The sequence below is a fragment of the Drosophila mojavensis genome, unplaced genomic scaffold, assembly GCF_018153725.1.
Source record: "Drosophila mojavensis isolate 15081-1352.22 unplaced genomic scaffold, ASM1815372v1 contig_36, whole genome shotgun sequence".
Classification (NCBI taxonomy): domain Eukaryota; kingdom Metazoa; phylum Arthropoda; class Insecta; order Diptera; family Drosophilidae; genus Drosophila; species Drosophila mojavensis.
The window spans coordinates 13,726,367-13,738,988 of NW_025318858.1; the positions used below are offsets into that span (position 1 = coordinate 13,726,367).

General features: G+C 36.3%; 1 protein-coding gene across 1 annotated transcript; it reads right to left on the reverse strand.

Moving 5' to 3' along the window:
- Window positions 1-858: 858 nt before the first annotated feature.
- Window positions 859-1,868, reverse strand: LOC6576737 (ribosomal RNA-processing protein 7 homolog A). Its single transcript, XM_002002689.4, has 2 exons — window positions 1,739-1,868; window positions 859-1,673 (listed from the first exon to the last, which is right to left on the reverse strand). The coding sequence occupies exons 1-2, from the start codon at window positions 1,770-1,772 to the stop codon at window positions 898-900; spliced, it is 810 nt and encodes a 269-aa protein (XP_002002725.1). The 5' UTR covers window positions 1,773-1,868; the 3' UTR covers window positions 859-897.
- Window positions 1,869-12,622: the final 10,754 nt, after the last annotated feature.

Genomic DNA, 12,622 nt, shown 5'->3' on the forward strand with positions numbered 1-12,622 from the left:
CATTAAAAAAAAATATATTAAATATATATATATATATATTAAAATAAAATATATTTTACGTATATTAAAAATATACCCATAAAATATAATTAATAATTTAATAAATTACATTAAATAAAATTTCAAGTGTTGAAAGAAATAGTGAAAATATAAATAGATATTATACATTTATACTATTTAAACTTTCTTCTTTCTAAATAAAAATTAATTATGCTTTCAAGTGCTTCTCAACTGTATTTTTTTTTAATTGGTTATTCTTCATCTATTGTAAACAATTTTCGGCTTTTTTCGTTTGTTTCCATTGCCGGCTGTCTTGTATTTCAATTTCATAAATTTTTTATTCAACAAATGCACAGTAAGCACATAAGGAGAGAGATAACAGCAACAGATAACATACATCCATAAGTCCAACTTCAAATGAACCTTTCACAGGAAATAAGAATTTTGTGTTCGGGATAAAGCTTTGAAATCCGGAACTATTAATTTTCGAATACAATTGACCGGCTTTGAGCTGTCAAGTCGGATTATTAAGTTACGGAGCTTCAGGATTTAACCCCAGATACAAGAAGTATTTAGTAACCATCAGACTAGACTAACTGAAGTTAGAGTTTTTGGACCTTTCGAACCTAAACTAGATGCACTTGAGGTCCATTAATATTGAGGCGCGGTATTTGGTATACAAATCTTTCTTGATACTATCATAGTATTACAAAAAAGAAAAAACTATCTTTATGATTGAGGACCTATAGTCATCTTGTGAAAGTGACAGTTAATATTTGACTCACATTACCTTCACTTCACCCACTTAGCTTTCCTCTCCACCATAACTTCTAAGCCGTAACTTAAAAACCAAATATATTATTATACATATATTTTTGTTTTATTCGACTCTTAATGCTAAAACGGCCTGAACCGTCTCGATTTCTTCAGCAACTCAATTTTTTGCTTATCCTCTTCATATTTCTTACGCAGTTCAACAATATTTTGCATTTTGCTTTCACGTATTTGAAATGTATAAAAGTTCTTCAGTTCCTTGGTTTTCTTATCCTTTTCCATTTTACGTTCGATGCGTCCAACAACCGATTCCTTTTGCTCAAAGCCTGCATTGCGTCCATCTTTGCCTACTGTAACCCAGCCATCGGGATCGGCTTCGCTGGTTTTCGCTGCTGCCAGTGCGGCACGCTCCCTCTTATCATATTTTGCCATATATGCATCGATTTGGCGTTGCGTCTTCTCCGCATCTAATATGTACTTATTGACATAGTTGTCATGCCAGAGCTCCATGCCCGTTTTGATCAAACATTCACCGCTGCTGTTGAACAAATCGATGCTCTCGATGACCAGAGCTCGGCCAATGGTGGTGCTCTTTTCGAAGACAACGTAGGCCACCTTGAACTTAAAGGGAGCCTCTACATTTGAGAAGGGCACATCCAATCCCTCATACCAGTGCTCTGTCTCGTCCCGCCCCGGTTTCTCGGCGAACAAAACACTCTCCACCTTGCCTTTGCTCTTGAAAAATGTTTGCAGGCTGGCTTCTGTTACGTAGGGCGGAACGTTGAGCAGAAATAATGTGCGACCCTTGGGTTTATTAGGATCCATTAGACGTATGAAATGTTCGCGCATGTAAATGCTGTGACAATGCTTCGCATCCGGCGTCATACGCAGCGGCACAACTGTGTTGGGGTATTTATAAATATATATGTACATATATATTTAACTTTATTGAATTTACACTTACCTCTATAACCTTCTATTTCAGTCAAGTCTACCATTGTTTTAATTTTAGTTGATATTTAACGTTTAATGTTGCTGTAAACACGTTTTGTTTAAATTCATGAAATATATTGTTTACAGCTGTTTTAGACAGTGCAGCCAACTTCACGTGAAACCAAACAGCTGTCAGCCCTGTACACACATTACATTTCCTAGGAAGTGGCAACGCTCTACAAAACTGAGCGCGTAATTTGAAGATCAAACTTAAAGCAATAATAGTTAAAATAAGTGTAAAGTGCAGTTCACAAAATTAACTCCACTTTTACTATTTAATAAAGAATTAAATTTTCTCACTCTCTCTCTATCTCACTCTTGCTTACAAAACAAATTTAACAAATCACATTAGGTGGCAGAATTTACTCAAATCCAAATCTAAGCAAAACTTTTGCTCTCATCCAGAATGGCAAATAATTAAACAACCTCAGCAGAAGCTGCAACGGAAGCGGCACAGCCACAGCTAAATTGTTTTCTGTAAACTTTGCACGTATTTTCGTTACGTACAAAAATTTGTTTTCCACTGCTGTCCGGCTTCACCCCATATGTGTGAGTGACTGTATATGTGTGTGTTTATATATATGTATGGGTTTATATGTATGCGCCCGTGAAATGGTCCGAAAAACAAAACTGCACACAGGCCACAAATGCAGCAAACCAAACGCTGCCCAATCCCTGCCCCCAAAAGCAGAAGCTATGCTAAGCCACGCCCATTGGCCACACAACTGCGTTGATTTAACCGAACCGAAGAGCGGAAGTTTGTCATGCACGTTTGGTTCGTGTCGTGTCCTGTGTCCTGTGAATAGATGCTAATTAATTGAATGTGCATTTTTTGTTGTTGTTATGCAACAGCAACAACAGCATTATAATTTCTGTTTTAAGCATATTTACGACCATTTTTAACCACATTTGGCATGTAATCTAAAGAGCCATAATCAGTTATATGCTTTGTACTGTTTAAAGTCTTTTTCGGACAGCTCATGCATATTTTAGTGTTCATTAATCAGAATTCCTTGTACTAATTGCACTGGCAATTGTAGCACTGTTTTTGGCCAATGCACACACACTGACAGACACACACACACACACACACACACACACAGGTAATCTACAGACTGACTCTGTCTCGTTGGGGACCACCTGGCTAGCTGGCTGGCTGATTGAATATTGCAATTTGCATGTGGTTTGATTTTGTGCTAGTCTCAAGTGTAATTAAATGTGCAAATGAATATGAACGCATGACAAATGCAATGTGCATATATAATTTAATCTATATAATATATATGTAAACATATAATACATAAATACAAATAGATATATTATAAATATTAAAATTGACTAATTGGCTTTAAACATGTACAAAAAATACGCTCAATAATATTTCGCTCAAGTTTACAAGCCCATTAAAAAGTCGATAAACAGGATTTTGTTAAATTTTTATTCCCGTTTTTTTTTTGTTTATTTTCTTTTTGTCTACGTGCGCATAATTTCAAACAACATTAAAATGCGCCGCAAAAAAAAAAAAATAAAAATAAATAAAAATAAAAACAAGTAAGAAGGCTCCAGTCGAGACTGCTCGACTAGGAGATACCCTGAACCCTCTAAGCTGATATTCTAATCATTCTGCACTTCTTTTATGCACACATATATATGTACATACACATGCATTCACACGCACGCATAAGCCTGCGCTCTGCTAACTGCGCAGTAAGCAGCGACTGCGCTTGGGCTGCGCTGCAGTGTGGGCAATATTATGAGAATTTATTTGTTGAATAATTTCTTTTGTAGACATAGGATCTTAATAAAACTTTCAGAGCGTATTCATATGGTGAATATGTGTGTACATTCCAAAGCACAAGTCTCTAGTACTTGAAATGCGTTTTTTAAAAATTGGGGGGAAAGGGGGCGTGGTATCCAAAATCTGTAAATTACAAAATCTTTGTATCGATTACCTTTATATACAACGCAAATTTGAAGAATCCAGGTCTAAAAATGTTCAAATTAGGCTGAAAAAACAATGCCGATTTTTCGATTATTCTCGATAAAAAAGTTATCGGATGAATTATCGAAAAAATAAAGCAAACTCGTACTGCGTATGGTACACACGAGTATGCATGCCAAATTTCAGCTTTCTAGCTCTTATAACTTCTGAGATCGACGCACTCATACGGACGGACGGACGGACGGACGGACGGACGGACGGACGGACGGACGGACAGACGGACAGACGGACAGGGCTATATCGACTCAGCTCATCGCGCTGATCAAGAATATATATACTTTGTGGGGTCTGCCACGCCTCCTTCTGCCCGTTACATACTTTTTCACAAAACCATTATACCCTGATTTCCCATTTTCAATGGGTTCAGGGTATAAAAACTGAAAATATTGTGTTTTGAATATTTTAAATAGCACATGGCACGTGCACAGCATTTTTTATTGAGGGTTGAGCATTTCATGCTAACAAAAATCCTTGACTAATTAGTGTCTGCCTCGCCGTCGCCTGCCGAATGGGGCCAAAGGGCGGCTCACAAGCTCCGCGCGCTACCTCCCCCCATACGGCAAAGACCACCCCAAAGTCCGTATTAAAAGCATTTTGATGAACTTTCAAGTATCTCACACATTAAAACAAATGTGCGCATCTTTTCCATGCTCGCTCGGTCAGTGGTTGAGGGTATATTTGTGTTAAACATGTTGAGCATATGTTCATGCAACTCCTTTGACTGTCTGCAGGGATTACAATTTTATAATGAGTTTTAATTAAAGACTAATGATTTTCTAGGGGCACGGCTATTCAGCAATTACTATTTATTTATTTGGCATTCAATTAATTAAATAAAATGTGTTGTAAAAATATCAAATTTATGTTCAGGTTCTCCACTTTCAATAATAATAATAAAAACATTTTTTTTTTTTTTTTTTAACGGTTAAATCATCGGGTATACAATATCTGGGTTTCCTTATATATTATATTGTTTTGGTCTATTGTTGGAAAACGCCGAAATTTTTAATGCAAATCTAACTTCTATCAAATTTATTGCTTAATCAAAATAAATTATTTTTATTTTATTTATAACTTTTTTAATTTTAATAGATATATATTCTGATTCGTTTTTCATTAATAATTAATTTATTTAATTAGATATATTTTTGTTATATTTTTTCAAAATTATTAGTTTAAATGAAAATTATAAACGCTGTTAAATTATTTGAATATTACAATACAATTGCATAGCATAGCATAGTGGCTTAAAATTCAGTCGAAAATCTCGGTTGGCGGTCTAGATCTATATTTAACGACTATCAGAATTTTCAACAGAGAAAACTTTATCTTCCATAATTTAAGAATTACGTTTACCAATTTTTCATTAATCCCCACCCATAAGCCCAAAGTGTAGCCTATTCCCACACATTGAACGAGTATACCTCAGTCAGACAGGCAAGACTGTAAAAGTTCTTACGTGTTCTTCGTCGAGCGGGTGTTATAATCAAAAAGAACTTTTCAAGTTGCAAATTCATTAAAAATATTCGCTTAGCTGAAGATTTGCTACAGCAAATTATGAATTAAAATAAATTTTGGAAAGAAAAGCAAGAGATTTACGTGCTAGCAATTAGTAAAATAATTCTTTATCTTAAATTCTAATTAAATTTACGACTTTTTGTAAAATATGTATTTATTTCAGAGTCTAATGAAATCGTAAAATATTTTAGCCAATAGAGTTTTTCCCTTGCTATTTTTGCTCTCTTTTCGCACTGATTTAAAGCATTTGAAATGTTTCCGACTATGGCCAAGTCCCCATAACACAACTTTTAATACCTGTGCGAGAGTGCTTACCTGTGTTGCGTTGGTATCGCAGCTTTAGAATTTAGCCAATTGTGCGTAAAAAGTTGCTGCACGCATGATTTATGTGCGTCCATTTGTGGCACGCAATTTGTGCCACAAGCGTATCAACAACACACACACTCTCACACACACCCACACACATGAATATAAATTTTCAGTGCATTTTGACCAGGTCAAAAAGCATTTGCTGCCACTTTTTGGAAATCCATGGCTGTGGCCATTTAAGGCGCGTCACGTGCAACAAATTTATTTAGCTCCCACAAACGTTGCCTGTCGCTTGACAACATTTTCAAAAACAAAAAAATGATTGCAAATTGTGCAAAATTGATTGTGCAATCAATTCTGATGAAAATGATGGAATACATTATTATTTAACTTGATTGGATCAGATTTCAGTTGATGAACTTTTAATTGATAATTATTTTAGTAGAAGTAGTTTTTTTTTTTATGAGTATCGCATAGAGAGGTTATGTATTGCTAATTAAAGAGAACTGAATATTCTTTTGTTTGGGTTTGAGTGAGAAATGAACAGAATATACATAAACATTTTTTTGATAGCTTTAATAGAAAATAATTAGAGAACAAATATTAAAATTGGTAGAGAGAGGGGAAAGTGGAAGAGAGACAATGGTAGTGAGACGCAAGAAAATAGAGAGAAAGAGATGAATAGAGGGATATATGAAGACAGGAAGATAGAAAGAGGTAGAAGAAGAGGAATTGAAAGGGAAAATAAGTAAAATAGAAAGAACCAGAGAGAGAAAGATGGAGTGAGTCAGAAAAAGAGAGGGACAGAGGTAGAGAGAGATAGAGATAGAGGGAGAGATAGAGATAGAGAGAGAATCAGAGACTGAAAAATAGGAGGGTTAAATTGAAGGGGACTAGAAAGACTCTATTTGGAGCCAGAAATGTAACTAAATATAAATGAATATTTAAACTAAATAATGCCCGTTCAACTTTCGAAATAAAATTACGAAAAATCATTATAATTTATAGAGCTAAATATATTTACATAAGTTCATATTAAAGGAATTATTTTTTGGTATTTTAAAACATTTTACGTTTTGCTAAGAAAATTCAAAGGTAATTTTGTATGGTTTAAGCTTTTGACCCCAATTATTCTATTTTAGCATATGGGTCTATGACTGATTCTATTTCCAATAATAACTCACTATAAGTCAGGTCACCAAATAATTTTCGTTCATTGTTATCACTGTTATTCTTTTGCTCCTGCATAATTGCCCCATACGAAAATACAAATTTCTGTCAACTTTATTAGAATAAATCACGCATAAATATAAATCACGTTTGGTCAATTCATTTGGGTCATTTGAATGCCAGCAAATTGCGTATGTATAAACAAAATTACCAATTCGTAACCATTTGAACGTGAGCCGCAGCAAGTCAATGGGATTTGATAGTCCGACCGCGCAGAGAGCGAGAGAGAGCGATAGAGAGAGAATGAGTGAGAGAGACAGGGGACTGCAAACAAACAATAATCCCATGTTGGCTGAGACTTATAGCTGCCATAGCTTTGCTGATTAATCGGCCAAACACTTTGACTAGGCGCTGCTGCTTTCATTAATTATGCCCCCTAACGAACAGCACAAAGGAGGAAATAGTACAACAATAACAACAAAAAAACAACAACTTTTCGCCTCTCATTAGTTGACATGCCACGCCCCCCTCCAATCGAGATGGCGATAAGCAGCCAATAGGGGCCCAGCCGGATATTGTGTGGACAATACTCGGACTTCGTTTGCGAAACTTGCACACAAAAGGTTAAAAACTTTGCTCATTAATTATGGTTGCGAAAAGGAAAATTCGTGAAGAGCGCGCGCAACGTCGTCAACTTTTGTGAATTGGCTATTTGTAATTTATGCTGCATTAATTTTTATTTACCAATTTATTAAGCTACTTTTAGGGGGAGAGGGTGGGCATAATACTACAATAAGCTACAGATGCCATTAGCGATAGCAAGGGCAATTTTTTTGTTTTTTTTTTTTCGGATGGGGCGTGTCATTTATCACGGATATAAGCAGAGAGTGCCGTAAAAACCAATTTAAAGTAAATTAGCGCAAGAACCAAGAACTGGGCTGTCAAACTGTGTGTGTGCAGACAGTGCTGCTAAAACCGCAACGGAAACTGCCAACGGGGCGGATGTGCAGAAAGGCATGCATGCGTGTGTGGGTGTGTATATGTGTGTGTGTGACTTTGCGAAATTTAGAGCTGGGAATTCTAGTTCAATTTGATAATAATAAGTTCAATTGTGCAGTTCCGAGTCGTGTTTGGCAATTCATGAGCGATTTATACGAACATCGCTCACTGCTCAATTACTCACTTGTTCGATAACCATGCTCAGTTAAGTTCATGATCGCAGTAGTTCGCTCATCTGAACAACTTGAACTCAATCAACGAATGGTCGTTCTGATTGGAAAACATTATTCATGGCTAATTGAGCGCTTTCGCTCACTTTACGCTTAACATGTGCCGGGTAGTTCATTTTAATGACAATGGAACTTATTCTGAGCAATACAACACAGCTCTACTCTGTATGGCTGTGTGTGACTGTGTGTGTGTGTTTTTGTGGTTTGGGGCTCAAACGAATGCGACGCGATTTGGGCAACCTTACACATGTTTGTGCCGGCTTTAATTCCCTATCAGATCACGTACGCGGCGCATGTTTAGCAGCGAGTGTAACTTTCTCTCCCCTCTATAGAATGGCGTGCTCATACCCGTTTGCCAGGGCCACCACTTGCCCACCTTTGACCCAGCTGGAATGGCAAAGTCTTGAGGCACACCACAAATAGTGTAGAGATTGCGCCTTGGAATTTATTGCACGTGGTAAGTTGCTCGGATGGGTTCAGTTATTCAGTTTCAGAGCTTGCCTTTCCTGCACGGACTGCAGATTAGACGTCCTGATAGACACAAAATGGTTTCCTTTCTTCCTTTTTCTCCTTTTTTTTTCTTTTTTGGTATTCTCTCTGGTATTTTCTTTTTTTTTTTTTTTTTTTGTCCTCCAGTTAAACTTTAGACATGGACAAAAATTTATTGCTGCCTAACTGCAAGGATTTCGCTTGCGTTTTGTTTGAATGAAGTTGCCTACTTTGAGGCGTCGTAACTTGATCTAAATGGGGTTGCCGGGCTCACCAGCTCGAAGTTTGTGTTTTGTGGCTGGCAAATGCCCGAGAGCGATTTGAAAATTCGCCCAAGTTTTGACTGATGAATGGAATGAAACAGTAAATAGGGGAGAGAGAGAAGGGAGAAGGTGGAAGGCGACCAATTTGTTTAGATAGTTGATCAGAAGATTAATTTGTTTGCCGACGGTGTTAGAGGCATGTCAAGGGATTAACTGGGATTGTATGGAAAATGCTTGAAGGGAAAGCAATTAAAAGGGCTTTGCAAGCAGTGACAAAGACCTTTTGCTTTCTATATATACATATATATATATATATATATATATGCATTTGCATATGCACCTAACTTACTACAGAATGCTATTAAAATCTATGAATTTTTAACTCCATAAATGAAAAATGTCGCCAAGTGAATTGGCAAGCGTTGAATTCAAACACAAAACTAAAACAATTGACAAAATTCAAGTGGGAATTGGAAAAGCTGAGCTGAGCTAACTTGAGCTGAGCTGGGCGAAACTTGAAGCTCTGCGGAGGAATACTTGAGCACCAAGAGGCGACAGCGACAGCGACAGCAACAGCCACAGCCACAGCAAATTCTTGGGCCAAGTCGCAAAATGTTTTGGTTGAGGGTGGCAAAATCTTTTTAAAATAAATTTCTGTTCATGCTTCATTTCGTTGACTTTAAATTTCTCTGCTGTGGCTTAACTTTATGTGATGTTTGGAGCAAGATTAACGCCGACCGAAGCGAATGGCCCCAAGCCATGGTGACATGCTAGCTAGCTAGCTCCCTGGACCTTCTTTATTGACGTGACATTGTGCGTGTTAGGTATAATCTACTTTCAAGTAGCCACAAGCAACACCCATGTCCATGTAATCTCAGCTACTATTTGGCCATCATGTGTCTTGCTCCTTGTCAGCAAGGACAGAAAACTGTAATTTTATGCAAAAGCAACAGAAAATGTGCTGGCTGCATGAAAACTCGCAAGATAATGTGCACAACAATTTTTTGGACATTTTCTTTTTGGGGTTTTTCATTTTTATGCATTTCAGAGATTAAGCTGGCAGCAGCAAACAAAAAATATTATGATTCCACACAAAAGTGAAAACTAAGACCAAAGAGAAAGAGAGAGAGAGAGAGGGAGACAGAGAGAGAATTTACAGCAACTGAAATCTTAACTAAACATTAATCTGCATAAAACATAAAAGCCATAAAGTTAATTAACTATTTAAAGTTCTGTGTTAAAAAAATCAACAAGAAACACATAAATCTCTAACTCAAGCCCATCCATTAAGAAAAAAGCCTTTAGACTTTTACTTTTCATCGATTGCCTATTAAATTAACATTCACTTGTTGCCCATCATAAGTTTGTCCCTCAGTTTGTTGGCTATAAAAACTCAAAATGCATTTCGGAAACAGCCTCAGTTGATATTTTGAAAATGCAGTTGACAGTCGTAGTGCTACTTTGTTTTGGTATGTTAAGAGTGACTTAAGTTCACAACATAATATATATATTGGAAAAGAGGATCTATAGGATATATAGTCTGATCAGATGACAGTTCCTTAAAAGTCAATTGGAGCTAAAGGCAATCAACAAATATCGTTTATAAACTACTTTTGCATTCTGTAAATTGTTTAAGATTGTTGTGTCTTATATCCGGCCGTCCGTTCGTCTGTCCATTTAAACACTAACCATCATGCCGTTATTGCAGATTCGCTTGATAAAGTGTAAAGATTTCCCCATAATGTTAAGGTAGGGAATTACAATATCTGGTTTAACAGAAACGATATAGACTTAAAAGTCAAGCTGGAATAGTGAATAATGGATTGAAAATTTAAAAAACTATGTCTTCAAAAACATTGGAGCTAGGGAAACAAAGCTGGGCAGGAAAGTTATTAAAATCTCCCTCAAGATTTACTAGTTGTGGAAAATTGTTTTATTTTATTGTAAAAAAAAAATATTATTGTGCATGCCGAAATAACATTTTCAACGGGTTTTATTATCCCTGAACCCATTTGAGTTCAGGATATCATAGTTTTATTTTATACTCAAATAAATGTATTTTTATTAGATTTAGAGGGAAGAATTAGAGATATTTATTGATTATTATTGATTTTCTGTAAAGTGTCGATTGTTAAAATCAGTTTAGATATTTGCAGGCTGATAAACTCATCTCCAACTGAGTTCAACAATGCTCCAGATATAATGACGCTAGATTATTCAGATAAACTTTGGAAAGAGTGAAAATAAATTTTAATAAATTTTAAAGATTATATATTATACTATAATGTTATGAAATAATACAGAAAAGAATATTTTTAAAGAACATTCTTAAAAGCTAATTAATTTTATGAAATTTGTTTATCATATCTGACTGTTAATCATGATCCCGCTCCTGCTGAATTTACATCTCAGTTGATTATTAAATTTAAAAAACCTTGTCACAGAAAAGGTATTTGTAAAATGAATATTGAATATTTTTTGATTTAAACGCCTTAGTTCTCTCGCTAAGCGCACTGGAGGCGCGACCTTGGACTCCCACTGATCCAGTGCAGCCGTCTTTATATCAACTCCACAAGAATCAGAAGCAACGCAACTTGGGACCCGTGAGACCCAGGCAGGCGACATCTCTGGAAGCGGATGACGAGGGCGATGACTACTACGGCGATGACTACGAGACTGGCAATGGAAATGCGCCCGTAGAATACACGGAATCTGAGGAGGTCGATGATGATTACGGCTGGCGTTGATTGCAGAAATATATGTAAATATATACATATGTATATGTATATGTATATGTGTTTATATGCACTTCAGTAAATATTTATGCACATACAAATGGTAGCATTTATTTAACTGCAACTCGGCTGGGTAATTAAATTTATTTGGAATTCAACTTGTCGCATTGCTTGGCTGCTGCGCATTCATTGAAAAATCCGCAACTAATTAGGACACGAAGCGGCAGGAAGTACACGTAGACATAGATGAGAATGTGTCTTCCTGTGCTGTTGTCGCCTCCCTCCCTCTCTCTCTCTCTCTCTCTTTCTCTCTCATTGCCCAACTGTCGCACTGCCTCTGCTCGCTGGCAGGCCAGAGATAAGCAACTCGAGTGTCGTCTGCCGCATTTGCTGGGCCAGACAGACAGACAGAGAGACAGACGGACAGCCAGGCAGACAAGCAGCCAGTAGCATGCAAAAATAAATAGACTCAGACACAAGCAAAGAGACTTTAAAGAGCTGAGAATATACCGTTGAATTTACCCACACCTTGCATACGGAAGCCATTATTATTTATAGTATATATTTGCAAACATGATTTACAGTTTTTGCATTTTTTATAGCAGTAAAACATTAGGCGAATGATTTTTGAGTTTTCGCAACGCTTTAAATCAGAGAATGACTTTTGATAAAATGGAGAAATATTTTATTATTAATAAGGATTATATTAATATATTAATTGAATGAGAGTCAGTAACTCAATGAGAGTCAGTGAGTGAGAGAGCCAGAGAGAGAGAGAGAGAGAGAGAAGGAAAGATCATGGTTTGTTTCAAACCAAATTGTGTTATTTAAAATAAAAGTACAGTGAAAAGCCTTGTAGATAGCTGCAAATATACATATTCAATGCTGATTTCTCTTAGCTTTCTCAAAGGTAGAGAAATATAACTCAGGGGCCCGAAGAATATATCGCATCAAGATCAGCTAATGTAATGTAATGAATACCAATATATATACATATATGTATATTTGGCTGACGATATTAGCATAATTAGCAAAATATAGTACATATATCAAATTGCAGCTGTGTTTATAGACATAATTAACAGCCTGGCCTTAATTTAATACAAATTGTGCAGTTGATATATGCATACTCGATTCATC